Source organism: Anser anser (genome assembly GCF_964211835.1).
Source record: "Anser anser genome assembly, chromosome: 11".
Classification (NCBI taxonomy): domain Eukaryota; kingdom Metazoa; phylum Chordata; class Aves; order Anseriformes; family Anatidae; genus Anser; species Anser anser.
In genome coordinates, this window is record NC_139732.1 from 13,155,903 (window position 1) to 13,171,055 (window position 15,153).

The following is a 15,153-nucleotide window of genomic DNA, read 5'->3' on the forward strand; positions in this document are numbered from 1 at the left end:
CCACTAGGGCTTTGGAGGAGCTCAGACAGAATCTCATTAAAAATTAATATTTCAGTGAGCTAATCCCCTCGCTCTGCTTTTTAATTGATTGGCTAAAAGCATGGCTCTTTTTGGTGCCTTTTTTTTTTTTTTTAATGGTCTTTATTTGCACCGAGCATTCATTTTTTTATGGGCCAACAGAGCACGTGTGGGGGGTGGAGGCACCCGCAGGTGGTTTCAGGGGCCCCGCTGCTCACGGGCTCCTGCGAGAGCCCAGAAGCACTTTTTGGGATGCAGAAGGCGGTGCCCCCGGCGTGACGCGAGATGGAGAGAGGGGACGCTCTCCGTCCCTCTCCTCCAAGCGGACGCGGCTGAGATGCGGCAGCCCCAGCCGGGCAAAGCCTCGCTGAGCCTGGGGGCAGCCAGACTGCCGCCGAGCAGCGATGGCCACGGGGCGTTCACTCTGAAGCCTAATGGTGTGCGGGCGGGCGGGCGGGGCCGGGCGGCGCGGAGGCAGCCGGGGCGGGCCGGGGCCGGGGCCGGGGCGGGGCCCGGGGCGGGGCGGGGGCCGCGCGGATCCCGTCCCCCCGGCCCCCCGTCCCCCCGTCTCGCCGCGCCGGACGCCGGGGCCGCCGAGTGCAGCGGTGGGGCCGGGTAAGGCCGGGGGTGAGGGCCCGAGAGCGCGGCTGGGGTGGGGTCACCGAGGCCGGGGAGGGGGGTGGCACGGGTGCCGGGGTGACAGCGTGGGGGGTGGCGGAGGTCCGGGGGTGCCCCGGTCTGGGGGTGCCCGGTCAGGGGCGGCGCGGGTGCAGGGGCAGGAGGCGCAGCCTTGGCTCCGCTGTAACGTGCGTGGGGTGCGGTGCTCCCTGCGGAGGCGAGCGCTGGTCCTGGCCTGCGTCTGGAGGGTCCCCAGGGTGCTCTCGCGGTCCCCACCACTGCAACCGCTCAGGGTGGGTCCCGGCCCTATGGGACTCCGCGTGGGCAGCGGGGCAGCTCGGGGGGAGCTATCCTGGGGTGACCCAAGTGGGCCACGAGGGCAGCAGCGGTGGCTGGAGCTGCCTCTCCCAGCTGCACAGAGACCTCCAGGACTGTCCCTGGCGGTGCAGGGCCCTGGGGACCAGGGGAGCTCTGGGTATGGGGTGTCCCTGGCGCAGAGCTTGGCTCCCGAGCATCCCCAGGAATGCCTGTTCCTCCACCAGCAGGCTGTTTCCTAGGTTACTGCCTTCCTTCGGGGATTTTTCCATCTGGGAAAGGGATAATGCAGCTCCACAGAGCTGGTGCCAAGGACCTTCTGGCCAGCATGGCCTCCGAGGCCAGCCATGCCTCCAGCGCTCTGAATTTGGCACATGCTGGCTGCCTGACCTGTGGCACCGTGCGGGCATCACTGCAGGCACTGGCAGGAGGCAATGGCCCAGCTGTGTGGCGACATTCTCCTTCAGCCTCCTTCCCTCCTCCCTGGGCAAGCCCAGGGCTTGCAGGGGCATCCAAAGACAGCAGGAGCAATGGTGGCCTCACAGGACCCCAGCAGTGGCCATTGGTGTGGGGTTGGGGCACTCCCAGCCCCTTCCCGGCAGTGAGGGGACCCACACCCGCCCATCCCTGGTGCTCTGTGCTGGGACAGAGCCGGAGCCAAGGCTGACCCTGTCCTATCCCGTCCTGCAGGGTGGTGGCGGTGGTGGCCACAGCAGCACCAGGGATGTGGATGCTGTCAACTCTGTCTGGGGCACTGTCCTGCTGGGTGCTGGTGTGGGAGGGCTGTACCGGGATGCTTGGGCAGCATGAGCTGGGTTTGGCTGCCCCAGCTGCATGGCAGAGCCGCTGGGGCTACGTGCCCTGGCAAGCAGCTCAGGCTCAGCTTTCAATGACCCTCGCTTTTGGCCATGGGACCGATGGCCACTGCAGTGAGGTAGAGGTGTCCACGGGGATGCAGCTGGTGTTCTTGCTCTGTTGGTGTGCCTGGATGAGCTGCGATGCTGCAGGCCCTCTCCCGCTGGGGTGGTGGGAAATGGGTGGCAGGCGAGTCCCAGCACCTCTTCCGCCTTTGCTGGAGCTGGTGCTGTTTGGCTTCTGAGTAATCATGTTGGTCTTTCATCTCACTTTGAATTGCATTAATTATTTACTGCTGAGGCTCCAGGACTCGTTGCGAGAGGCTCTGGTGGGGCGGGTGCAGAGTGGCGGTGCTAGGGGAGCTTGAGGCACCACAGGGACATGCACACCTCCAGATGGGATGGCCTCAAGAGCCGGCTCAGGGATGGGGTCTCGGGGCTGGAAGCAGGAGCACGCAGCCTCTTTGGCAACCAGCACTATGGCTGAAACATCCCAGGGCAGAGCTGAGCTGTCTGGGGCCTCCTGCAGACTACTCAGGGTTGGAGCGCTGTGTGGGGTCAAAGCCACAGACTTGCAGATGCTGACATTTGAGATAGTTGTGTAGGACTCCGGGGATTAAAATAAATAAATAAATAAAATAAATGCAGGGGAAGCATCTTTCCGAAAGGGTAAACAAGTCTGTGGAGGCGGGTGAGCTGGGGCTCTCCTGGCTGGGCCAGGGCTGGACAGCGGGGCATCAGGGATGCTGTCTGGCTTGGGCAGAGGAGGGAGAAGCAGGGGGAGGAGCAGGGGGGGTGAAGGGCTGGCACAGCACCACTGCCAAAGGCGGAGCTGGGCCAGCATCACTCAGTGCTCTGGAGCTTGTGAATGAGGCAGTGCAGTGGGTGAATGACTCTGTTCTGGCCCCATGCCCCTCTTTGAGGGCGGGGAGGTGCTGAGAGGGCAGAGGAGCCCATGGGTGAGCAGTAGGCCTTGCATGGCCCTGGTTCCTAGCCGTGGTAGGGGCTGGACACCGTGGTGTCCCCTGGGACACTACTCCTCGGCCAGGGAGGGGGGGGGTGCAGGACAGGGCTTGGCTCTACTCTTTAAATTTTTCCAGCTCCTGGCAAGAGGTTGTTAACGCTGAACCCTACTGATGTCAGCATTGGTAGCCAGGGCCATTTTGCTGCCAGACTGAGCAGCCTGGGAGGAAGGAGATGAAGCGCAGGAGGTAATGGAGACCTGTGGGCGAGGTGTGGCACACGCGTCCAGCAGTGCAGGGGGAGCCCTGTCCTGTGGCCCCTGGCGCTGCAGCAAGTGTTGTTTGTGCTGGGGGGGGCTGGGGGGGGGTACAAAGAGCAAAGGAGCTGTGCAGGTGCTGAGCAAGGCGGGGAGGCATGGTCCGAGGTGGGGAACCCCCTCGCCATGTGTGTGCTGGGGTGAGCTGGCTTGGTGCTGCTGTGCTGGCAGGGGTTAATGCCGGACTGTTCCACCGCGATGGTTCAGCCAGTGAAGGGAGGAGGAGGAGGAGAGATAGAGGAAGATGTCACCATCTCCTGTCTATCTGTCATTTTTATTTTCCAGCCGGTGCCAAGATAGGAACCCGTGCCGGGGAGAAGATGGGGGACAACGCTAGGACAAAGCTGGGGTGGAGGAGGCGGTGAAACAGCGGCCGGTGGGGGGGAGTGCAGGTGAACGGAGGAAGAGGAGGTGGTGAGGAGAGGTGGTGAAGGCAGCAGCCTGCCCTCAGCAGGGCCCCCCCCCGCCAGGCTTCGCTATGGCTACAAATTTTAATGACATCATCAAGCAAGGCTATGTGAGGATGAAGAGCAGAAAGCTGGGGGTGAGTGGGGCTGGGGGGAGGCCGGGGGGGCACATGGGCGGGTAGGGGGATGCTCGGCGTCCACTGGCTGCCACGAGAGGTGTTGTGGCCAGGGGACACAGCCACGTTGCCTCTTGTGGCAGCCCGTGCCCTCAGCCTTTGTGGCCTTTTGGCTGAAAAAGCAGCATGTTGGGGCTGCATGCAGGGTGAGGGGGGCAGGCAGCTTGGGCCACTTGTTACCCGCATCACCCCGCTGAGTGCCGTGCCTCAGTTTCCCTCCGCTCGTGGTCCTGCGGCTGGGCTGTGGGGTCTGGGCGGGGACGCACCCCAGCTGCAGACGGGGTGCCCCTGCGGGGTGCAGGCAGGAGGCAGCCCCTGTGGCTGGGGGAATGGGGAGTGGGGCCGGGCCCCCGCCTCCATCGCTCGGAACCGAGAGCAGCGAGCATGCCGGGTAATTTCACGCTAATTAGGGAGAACAAAGGAGGAGCGGGTGGGTGGGGGTGGGGGATGGCCCTGCCACACTCACGGGCTGAGGCTGGGGGGAGAGGGGAAGGGGAGATGCCAGGATGGGGCCGGGCAGCCTGGCCTTGGGGACCTCTCCCATATTTGCTAATTAAGCTGCAATTATGGCCAGTAGGGTGGGGGCCTCGAGGGGCCCCGAGTAGGGAGGCCCAGGATGCCCAGCCCCCGGTGTCCCCTCCCATCCCTGGTACAGCTCAGATGGGACGGGAGGGAAGGGTCCGCGGCCCCTTGGGCTTCCCACCCGTCTGGGACCAGCGAAACCTGGGGATGGGGAAGCTGAGGTCGGCTTGCTGAGGGATGGAGAGTCTTGCCTGAACCCCGGGGTTTCTGCTTTCAATTGTTGGGGGTGGAAAAAGCAAATTAATACTGGAGAGGGGGATGCACAGAAGCGGCAGTGCTGTGTGGTGCTGAGCCCCTGTCCGGGCACTTTCTGTCCACAGATCTACCGGCGGTGCTGGCTGGTCTTCCGGAAATCCTCCAGCAAAGGGCCCCAGCGCCTGGAGAAGTACCCAGATGAGAAGTCAGCGTGTTTGCGTGGGTGCCCCAAGGTGAGGGGCCGTGGCCGAGGAGTGCTGGTGCATGGAGGGGACCCGCAGGGGGATGCAGCCAGGCGTGGACACAGCCTCCAGTGACGCCCCCTCCCCTTTTCTCCCCCCAGGTCACTGAGATCAGCAATGTCAAGTGCATCACCCGTCTGCCCAAGGAGACCAAGAGGCAGGCGGTGGCCATTGTCTTCACTGATGACTCAGCCCGGACTTTCACCTGTGATTCGGGTATGGGGGCACCCCACGGGCTGGGCTGGGCTGAACCTGGGCGGCCCCTTTTTGCTGGGGCCGGTGAGGGCCCTGAGCTGCCACGTGCCTTGCAGAACTGGAGGCTGAGGAGTGGTACAAGGTGCTGTCGGTGGAGTGCCTGGGCGCCCACCTGAACGACATCAGCCTGGGGGAGCCTGACCTGCTGGCGCCCGGCGTGCAGTGCGAGCAGACAGGTGAGTGGAGGTGGAAGGGCATCTGCTTGGCTCAGCCCCACTATAGCCCTGCTTAGATCTTTCTTTTTTCTTTTTTTTTCTTTTTTTTTTTGCCCCCCACCCCCTCTCCCCTCCAGACCGGTTCAACGTGTTCCTCCTCCCCTGCCCCAACCTGGATGTTTATGGCGAATGCAAGCTGCAGATTACCCACGAAAACATCTACCTCTGGGACATGCACAACCCACGGGTGAAGCTGGTGTCCTGGCCCCTCTGCTCCCTGCGCCGCTATGGCCGTGATGCCACACGCTTCACCTTCGAGGCAGGACGGTGAGACACCACCCTCACGGGGACAGGGACTAGCATGGGCACGTCTGTTGCCAGGTGCTGTGGCAGCATTGCCCCTGTTGCCCTGAGGTAGGGCAGGCCCCGACACCAGGGTGAGGGCTTCTGCCCCACGGCCCTGGGGCAGTTGCAGGCCCTTCCTGGGGCCACCCATACGCCCAGCCCTCCAGGAGCCGGGCTCCTGCCATGGGGAGGCTTCTTTGGCTCTGTCAGGCCTGGCTATATTAGGAACTTTCCTGCTAATTACTGGCTCTTGAGAAGAAGAAACATGATCTTCCCGTTCATCCCAGCCCTTGGCTTCCGCTGACTCACCAGGCTGGACTCTCCTGGGGCACAGGGGAGGGGGCGGCAGCTGCTTTCCCAAGAAGGGCACCCAGGGGCACCCATCATCCCCAGTAGGTGCTGGGGGGCTGTGTTCCAGCCCAGCTCCACTGGGGAGGTTTGGGGCTTCACCTAGTCCCAGCTCAGCACATGGCTGCACCAAGCCAGATGTTCTAGGGGCAGAGAGGACAGCACTTGAGGCATGGGAAGCTGGACTGTCTGCTGCTGGGGCAGCTTTTTTAATCATCTCTCTGCTTTGGTTGCAGTACGGTTTTGCTCCCTTCACTGGACAGCTGTGGGGTTGTGTGAAACCAGCCCCAGTGGCAGCGGGGGGGGCTCTGGTCCCGGGGCTCCAGTGAGGCTTCAGCTGGGTGGGTTGGTCCTGGTCGGTACGGTTGGCCTTCGTGATGACCCATGTTCCATCCCCGTAGGATGTGTGATGCAGGCGAGGGCCTCTACACCTTCCAGACGCAAGAGGGCGAGCAGATCTACCAGCGTGTGCACAGCGCCACGTTGGCCATCGCTGAGCAGCACAAGAGGGTCTTGCTGGAGATGGAGAAGAACGTCAGGGTGAGCTGTGGCCCCGAGGCTGCTGTGGGTTGTGCCAGCCGCCCTGAGAGGGCGGCTTTGGGACAGCTTGTGCCCTGCTGGGGTGAGCATGGGGCATTGTTTGCTATGCTCACCCCCTCTTGTCCACGGCAGCTGCTGAACAAGGGCAGTGAGCACTTCTCCTACCCCTGCACCCCCACCACCATGCTGCCCCGCAGCGCCTACTGGCACCACATCACTGGCTCACAGAACATGGCTGAGTCCTCCAGCTACACTGGTGAGCATCTCCCTGTGCCCTGCTGGGGACCTGCTGGGGACCTGTGGCTCCTCCAGCCCCAGCATGTTCCCTGGGCAAGACCACGCTGTGCTTCGTTCCTAGGGGAGGCGTATGCAGGCGCCCAGACCAGCTCGGACACCAACCTCCTCAACAGGTTCATCTTGCTGAAGCCAAAGCCCTCCAACAGCGACAAGACGGAGAGCAGGGAGTCCAAATCATCCCCGTGACCCAGTGGTGTGGAGACCGTGGCTGCAGCAGGACGTGTGGGGGCTCCACTGGTTCCCATCCCGGTGCCCTGTAACCACTTTTTCTTTCTGGGGGTGTCCAGGACCTGGGAAGCCGCCCGCTACTCAGAGAGGTGCCCAGCCCCTTGGCATGGAGAGACTGAGGCCAGGCATCCTCTGGGCCGAGCCCCTTGGGGTGCTGGCAGCAGGGCCTCTCACCTCAGCCTGAAGTTACAGAAGGTGACAGCTAGCTCCGTGTTAAGTGACTTTAAATATATATTGCATATCCGTATTGTACAGTAAGAGATTTTCCCTTCTCACACAAATGCAAACTTCATACCTGCTGAAGAGACCTCGAGGAGAAGCTCAGAGATTTTTGACTCTCGGGGACACAGCTGAGAGGTGAAAAAGAGGTATGGGGGTGTGTGAAGAAATGCAGCCAATTTTCTGCGGGTTGGAAGGCTGGAGAGCGGCCTGCCATGGGGAAGGAGGCAGCTGCACCAGCCTGATGTGCTCTGGCCGTGCCCTACGGGGCTGCTGCATGAAGCAGCACGGGGCTGATTTTGCACTTCTCAAAGAGATTTGAACACTCTGTAGAATTGAGATGTCTCAGGAGAAACTGATTTTCCTTCCAAACCGAGGCCTCACGCACACAGAGGGCAGCGCATGCTGGGACAGGGGCTGCTGGGGTGAGCTGAGCCCTGGCCCCGGGGATCCCCCCTCCCCATGCGTATGTCCCCACCAATGCCTCCATTTACCTGTGCAGAACTGGCAACCTAGGGGCCGTTTTTGGACAGTAGCCGCTGTACCTTGAGGGTAAGCTTTGTGGGGAAAAAAAAAAGAAATCCCTGGGCAGAGGAAGCCCCTCAGGCCCTTCCAGGGGACACGGGTGGGGAACAGCCGCATTTCTCAGCTGCACTCCCTTCTCGTTTCATTTGTCCTTGCTCCTTCTATGCTGCTGCTGCTAGTGGGCACCAGTGAGAATGGGTCAAAGACCTTGCACACAAGAACTGGGCTTAATGTATTGAACTCAAAAGCAATTGATTTTCTAGTTCTCCTATTTATTGAACTCCTTTAGAAGGGCTATCTTTTTATTGCAGTACAAACCTTGGTGTTTCCTTCCAGTCTTTTGGTCTGGTTCGGTTGGTTGGTGATTTTATTTCCTTTCTGAAAGCTCTAAGTCTGTGCTTTGGGGGCAGGGAGCATTGTGATGTGGGAATCTGTGGTCTGTGGCCTGTAAATATGGTGTGTTGGGTCTGTGTAGCTTGTAGATGAGGCTGGGGAGCTGCTGGCACATCCGTGGGCCAGAGCAGGGCTGCTCCCTGTGCTTGGCAGTGCCTCGCTACCCCAGCCCAGCAGCGTGTCCTCCATTGGGTGAGAGGTATAACCTGCTGCCTTTTCCTGGCTACAGACCTCATCCAGAAAAGATTTAACATTTATTACCAAAAATGTTTGATTAGTCTTTTTTCTCTTTTTTTTTAAGGAATTGCTCAATGAATAAACAACCCTTATCCACCCTTCCTGTTTGTCTGTTCCATCCAAACACGCTCAGGAAGTACAAGTTCAAGTATCGCATGCCAGAGAAAAATGCTGACCAAGGGAGACTTTTCTAATGCTACAGGCAGTGTGTTTGCCTCAAAGCTTTGTTCTGCTGCCAGTGACTGCAAGGACATTTCAAATGAAGGCCTGGGGAGGGGAAATGGGTGTAGCAAGTCATACCCTCCATCAACTACCCCTGGGCAAAGGAGGACACCAGTATCCCACTTTCAGCTGTCTGGGGCCACACTAGCACAGCAGTGGCTCTCTATCCGTGGGAGACAGGGTTTCCAGCCACGCCAGCTCTGAGCTCTTCCAGTGTTCTGCCAGTTTGGTTAGTGCTACCCTGGCTGTCTGGCACAGTGCTGGTCTTGGGGCAAGAAGAGCGGCAGCTGTGCCAGCCAGGGCACCACAGCCCCGCCATGGTTACAACCGAAGCCTGAGCCACCTGTCAGGGCCAGGGGGAACTAGATGCTCCTGCTCGCTGCCTCTGGGGATGGGGGCAGGTACATCTATGTGGCAGAGCAACAGCACAGAGAAAGGCAGGCCCTGGCCCACAGGACACTGGAAGCAGCCTAACCGCAGCAGCTCTTCCCCCGAGGGAAAAACAGAACTGACTCAGGCTGTGTGCCCTGCTCAGCTGGAGCAGCACATCTTCCTGCACCTGAGCCATCCCCTCACCTAGGCCCCAAGTAAGGGGCCTTCCCCTACCTTCCAGCCACCGAGGTAAGGAAGAAGCAGCTCCTGCTCTCTCCAGCAGTGTGTCACTGAGAAGCTTGTCCCAGGTCCCCCTGGACAATGAGGAAGGGGAGAAGGGGTGACTGGGCGATCCCTGGAGCCCTTCATCCACTGCCATGGCTCGGCATGTGCACCAAGCTCCAGCCTGGCACGTAAGTCAGCTCATACCTTGCGGGCTGCAGACATGGTCAAAGCTGCCAGCTGGGGGTTGCTAACCCCAGCCCTTAACATAAAGATTAAATAGCGCATGGGTAGAATCTGCTCCAAATGAGCCTTTAAATACAGCTCAGCCTCCCTGGCCCATCTGCACTCTCCTGCCCCGCTGCCTTCTGAAGCATGTCTCTTACCAGGCCAGCCTCAAACATCTGCTTTAAATATAGCGCTGGAACTGTAAACAACAGGGTTACCTGCTGGAGGGTGTTCTGGTCTCCGTAGCAGATAATTGTCAAGAGCAGCAATCAGCAGTAGAGAGCAATGCTCCCTCCAAAGCAGATCTCATTAAGTTAATGTCTATTGGAAGGAACTAAACAATGTGACAACTCCTCCTGCAGCCCCAGAGCAGCTTTCAAGGATGACTGAACCTAGGAGGGGTAAGGCTTTATTCATCACAGGAAGGAATGGACACGCAAATAAGATAGGGTTGTATAACCAAGGTATGTGCTTCCCGATCCCAAATGTCCTGTGGTTAAGGTCCAAAACTCTGGGCTCACTTAGAGACAAAGCCCATTCCCATCCCAGTCAAGACATTCACAGATTTCTTCTTTTACCCTATGTGTCATGATGGCTTTCTCTGGGAAGGGAGAGCCAGGAGAGAGGTGACCAGCAGAACTGGGCCAGGAAAAGGCAGAGGGAGATGGGGAGGCAAAAGCCTCAGGCTAGGGTGCTGCCATGCAGAGACAGGAACCTTCTGCATCACTCCTGCCTGGACAATCCTGTGCAAGGGGCCACCTCAGTTTATAGTGAGGACATCGCTCTGAATCTCGTGGCTCAGCTGGGTCTGGAGGTCACTCAATTTCTTCTTCAGGCCAGACAGTGCAGAGAGAACGATGGTTTCTGGGCGCAGAGAGCCGCAGGACTCCACATTGTAATAAAACCTGCGGTTACAAGTCAGGGGAGAAAAGTTACCACCTGCTCTGGACAGATGTGTAAAACCAGAGAGCACCCACAGAGCAGTTCCAGCCCATTGTGACCCACAATGAGATCTCCACGAGATCTGCTGGGAGTCCCCAGCCATCAGCAGCACTGACCTTCCAGCTGGGCACCAGCTGGGTGCCTCTACAACAGCAGCCACAGACCCAGAGCTCACTCTGGGTCACTGAGCCCACTCAGCTCTGTGACTTACAAGCTGCACTGGGAAGCTAAGACTGGCTGGCTGCAGGTACTCCTACTCCTTCAGGAGGAATCACCTGGAAGAGGGTGTACCACCAGCCATCAAAGCATGAGGCTCACATGGGTGAATAAACACTGCACATGCTGGTGACATCGGTGTCTTCAGCATCCTCCTAAAAGCATCTCCTCGCCATACTTCACCAAATACCCCAATGCCCTGCTTGACATCACAAACTCAGAGGAGTCATCTAGTATCTCCCTGAGAGGAAAACCTGCCGGGCCTGGACATATCACCAGCTAACTGCAACTCCTACCTTGCTTTTCAAGGAACACCAGCTCCCTTGGCTGGGAAATTTCAGAGCAGCATATCTGACATCAACAACAAACAAAGCAATGCAACCAGCAGGATCCCCCCGTCTCCCGGCAGTGGGAGCACATTCAGCTTCCTACCTCTCAGGCTTCCCATTGGGGTCGTATGGGGCTTGAGCATCCTCCTCATCGATCTCCGAGTATTCACTCTTAGGCCTGGAATCAGAGAGCAGGGAAAGTCAGCACGGAGCCCACACTCTAGCGCTTTTGGCCCTACAGCACACAAGCACTCAGAGGAACAGCAAGCACTGTTTGCACTGTGGCACAAGTTGCACTGCTGCAAGACCACACTGTATCTTTGACAGATGAAGCAACTCGCCAGCCCCAGCCTGGTGGGACCTGCCAGACTCCTGCCTCTCTGAACTGCACAGGAGAGACAGGATCAGTCCTGCTCTGCCCCAGCTCAGCGAGCCCTGCCTGAGGTACTGTGGCTCCATCCACTGCACTGGCATACTCTGATAGCTGCTATGAGCAAAGGGATGACAATGCCTGAAGGGACCACATTGTTTCTACTTTTCACTTGGTGAGGAAAACACCAGAGCACACCAGCACTGTCTCTGCTGCACAGCTGAGATGGGATTTTTCCTGGCAGGAATTAATCGTACATCCGTGAGACTCATCCTGATGTCCTGCACCTCCACGCCTCCATATACATCACTAGCAACATCACCGCAGTACCATGTACATCAGCTGGGCCAACACCGTATCTTTCTACCTGCTACACTTCATAGCTTCTAGGACATCACACTGGAGAGACTGTTTGGAAACACTTAATCCATGTGAGAAATCTTTTCAAGTCCCTCCAGACAGACCCAGCCTTATCTTATCCCAGATGGCCAACAGAGGTGAAACAGAAATAAAAACACTGAGACACCCCAGAGCTTAGGTTTAGGAGCCCTTAAGTGTCAGGCTTAAGTTCTAGGCTATTATTACAGCTGTTGTACTGGCTACCCTGAGTTGACCCTAAGACTACATATCCCACTCCAGACAGGGCCAGCCAAGCCCTATGTTTTAGTCAACTAGGACGTACCACTCCTCTGGCTTGGGATACACTGTGTGCCTCAGCGCATTGTCTGGGTCATACTCGAAGGCTACGCCAGCCGTGGGGTTCCACTTGGCGTGCTCCTTGCCAAAGCCCTTCTTGGCATAGGCTCGCAGCTTGAGCTCCTGGCCCTTTCGCAGCTTCACAATCAGGATGTCTGTGGAAAAGCACATGCCAGTTTGACAAGGATGATGATAAATAAGCGAGCAGGAAATAAGTGAAAAGGCAGGAATTATTAGTAACCAGGAAGATGTCACCAGAAGCCAGGGCTTGCCTGGATTCTTAGAGGGACTCATTTGTGTCCCCATGGTAGCTAGAAAACATCCTGCTATGTAAAATGGAGTTGCACACATGCCCAAAGGCACAGCTCAAGCCACCAAGCAACAAAAGACAGTAGAGCATTTTGCATCTTTGCTGTCTCTAAGCTCTCACAAGGGCAGACAGAAATGATCTCTGACACGGGACATTAGTTCTGGGGATAACATTTAAGTGGTGTTAACATAAAATGCTAACCCCACTGATGGTGGTGTCTCTCAACTGTCAACTTTAGATGTCAGCTTGTTTTACACCTACTTTAGGGTTACATGACTAGTAAATGAAGGATGTGTTCAAAGAGACTGAAAGGAAAATCCATTTCCTCCCACAGATCTTATTCCCATGGTAACACCACTTACCATCCTGCTCCACATAGTCATTGGGGTCATTATCTCTGCTCCGAGATGTTACCTGAAGAAGGAGAACAAAACCAAGTGAATTAACTGCAACATCACTTTTTCTCCCCACATCAAATGATAATTGCCTACAAAAATGAGAGACTGCAGAAAACCACTTTACAGTGCCTTACAGCAACAAACTCAGCCCACCCTATCTAATGGAAATCAGGACAATTTAGACAGCTGCAGCTCCATATGTGATATCCCACTCCATAGGCCTGCTCCCTCCCACAGGATAGAGAGGGTCACAGCCTGGGCCCCACGCAGCTGCTTGGTTCGGGGACACAGTCCAGAGTCACCCACAATATTGTTAGAAGGCAACACACAGAACTCACAGCACCGCAGCTAGGTTGGACTAGATGATCTTAGAGGTCTTTTCCAACCTACATGTTTCTATGATTCTATGTCTAACACTTTAACCAGGCAGACTCTGGAACCATCTTCACTGTGCCACCAGAAGCAGCCCCCAGGTTTACAATGACCTCCAGATGCAGCCTCAGGGACCCTCCGGCCAACACCTTTTTCAAACTTCCTCCATTAAGTCCCCCTGCATCTGTTCTCCTTTGTCTCTGCCAACCCTCCCCAAGGTGACTGGGTAAGAGCTATTTGGCAGCAGTGCTGTGGCCCAGGCTCCTCACACCTTGCCACGCTGCGATCTAAGAATCAGAAAACCTGAAGCCTCTGGGCTGCTGCCAGGCCTTCGAAAGGGCTGACCTTGCCAGAGTCCTGGCAGCAAGCAGGCAGGAGAATGCAACAGTATGACACAAGCACCCACACTCTGAGTGTTCAAGGAAAGATAAATGGGCTGCAGCTAAAGCTTCCCATGAGGCAAGGATGAGGGATGCAGGATGAGGCTTTAACAAGGCCATACTGGTTTGAGATGTCATCAGACAGCAAGTGAATTCCAACAAGGCAACAAAAAGAAGGGTACTGGCCCATGCTGCTGTTTATGCAAATATTCCTGCTCTGTGCTGCCACTGCATTTTAAATGGGACTTTAAGGCAGCGCGAAGCATTCTTCAAGGCCTTATTCTGTCCATATCCCATACGCTAGCCAACCCAGCCTCAACAGTAAAGTAGAGAGGGGACTCGCTGCAAGCAGAGAGATTACACTGACCGGTATGACACGGGGGTTGTTGGAGATGAGATCACGGGATGTGACGTGACGAGTCTGGTCTTCATTGCACCGGACATCAAGAGTAAACTCCACAGAGCACTCTGGACAGAACTCATCACATGTGCAGTCCTGGGACAGACATGGGTCAAAACGTTTATGCCAAAGTGCTTGCAGCAAGAATTTGTAGCATTTCCCACTAGTTCAGGCACCTACCACCACCACCAAAATAAGTACCCAAGATGTTTTGTTTTACTCACTCTGGAATATTGCATCTTATCCACAATGTCATCACTGGTGAGTGGGATGAGACCTGTGGAAACAGGGTAATTGGAGACATGTCTGAGCGAGACGATGGGTGCACTGTCCCTCCTGCCAATGCTAGCTGAAGAATAGCAGCCTCATGACAAAGGTGCTTTAGCAGTCTTGAGACAAACTTTGCCCATGACCTCTGCCTTGCTGTTACGTTAGCCTTTCATGCCATTTCCACCTCCCTCCTCTAACCTGTCAGGCACTCACCCAGTCTGTGGGCAATAAATTCATCATGAAGGACAGAGGAGTTGGCATCTATCTGGACCCAGTCAATAGCTGCAACGAAGAAAGAAACATGCTGAGACTTATTTCTGTGGGAAAAAGCCAGGCAGTTCACAAAGGCGCGGAAAATTGTAGACTACAGTGAAGCTGAGATGGCATTAGCCCCATGAGTTACATCCAGCAGTACTAGCTAAGCATCCGGTGCCATCCAAGTGAGTTGAAGACAAGTTGGAGGAAGAGGAGAAAACAGATGGGAACTGACGAGCGGGTGGCAGCGCAAAGAACCATGACCACCACCAGGCAAAACGGTAAGTAAAAGGCAATACCTATAATGGGAACTTCCGCTATGAACACTCTCCGAATGGAATTTGCCACCCTGCAATAAAAAATGGAGCTCAGACGCTGAGAAGCGCAGTGCCTTACGACGCATTTCCCTCCCGTGCAGATGCACACCACAGTGCTGACGGCGGCCACCGCAGCACCACGGCGGGCCCGGTCCCAGCCCGCGGCCCCGCAGCTCCCTGAGGCCGCCGGGGCCCGCGAGCTGCCCGCGTCCGGGGCCGAACCAGCTCCGGTTTCACCGGGGCTCGCCCCCAGCCCCTCCCGACGAGCCCCCCGCCAACCCTGCCACCGGCTCGGGCCTCCGCGGCCCGCTCGGGGTTGGGAAAGGCCGCGGGCGGTGCGGGGCCGGGCCCGCGCCCGGTGCATCCCCCGCCCCCCCCCCCCAGCCGGCTCCGTCCCCGCGGGCGGCGCTCACGCCAGGTCCGTGTTCTCGATGATGAACTTGACGTTCTCGTCCGTCAGCTCGGTGATGCGCACCGTGGGCTGGTTGGCGTACGGCATGGCCGCCCCCCGCCACCGCCGCCACCGCCCCGCCCCGCCCCGCCGCCGCCCTCCTCGGCCGCCCCCTGGAGGCCGCCGCCGCCGCCCGGAGGACCGGGCCCGCCCCCCCCCCCCCCCGCCGGTCGAA

The 15,153-nt window shown here is 57.6% G+C and overlaps 2 protein-coding genes across 8 annotated transcripts; one reads left to right on the forward strand and one right to left on the reverse strand.

The window, feature by feature from the left end:
* The first annotated feature begins 514 nt into the window (after positions 1-514).
* On the forward strand, positions 515-8,326 carry DOK4 (docking protein 4). Of its 7 annotated transcripts, XR_014571124.1 has the most exons (11): positions 515-633; positions 3,370-3,628; positions 4,570-4,677; positions 4,788-4,902; positions 4,998-5,117; positions 5,234-5,423; positions 6,191-6,329; positions 6,462-6,585; positions 6,688-7,049; positions 7,159-7,222; positions 8,293-8,326. XR_014571124.1 is itself a non-coding variant. In XM_083794741.1 (10 exons), the coding sequence occupies exons 3-10, from the start codon at positions 3,563-3,565 to the stop codon at positions 6,810-6,812; spliced, it is 987 nt and encodes a 328-aa protein (XP_083650867.1). In that variant the 5' UTR covers positions 544-633; positions 2,906-3,016; positions 3,370-3,562; the 3' UTR covers positions 6,813-8,326. The 7 variants fall into 7 exon arrangements, 4 of the variants coding, with proteins under 4 accessions (XP_083650868.1, XP_083650866.1, XP_083650869.1 ...); XR_014571122.1 differs by having other exon boundaries at positions 6,688-7,222; XR_014571123.1 differs by having other exon boundaries at positions 7,159-8,326.
* Positions 8,327-9,670: 1,344 nt separating this feature from the next.
* On the reverse strand, positions 9,671-15,100 carry POLR2C (RNA polymerase II subunit C). Its single transcript, XM_083794768.1, has 9 exons — positions 14,941-15,100; positions 14,510-14,559; positions 14,169-14,237; positions 13,910-13,962; positions 13,653-13,781; positions 12,498-12,549; positions 11,812-11,980; positions 10,863-10,937; positions 9,671-10,177 (listed from the first exon to the last, which is right to left on the reverse strand). Exons 1-9 carry the CDS (start codon positions 15,024-15,026, stop codon positions 10,033-10,035), a joined length of 828 nt encoding a protein of 275 aa, XP_083650894.1. The 5' UTR covers positions 15,027-15,100; the 3' UTR covers positions 9,671-10,032.
* Positions 15,101-15,153: the final 53 nt, after the last annotated feature.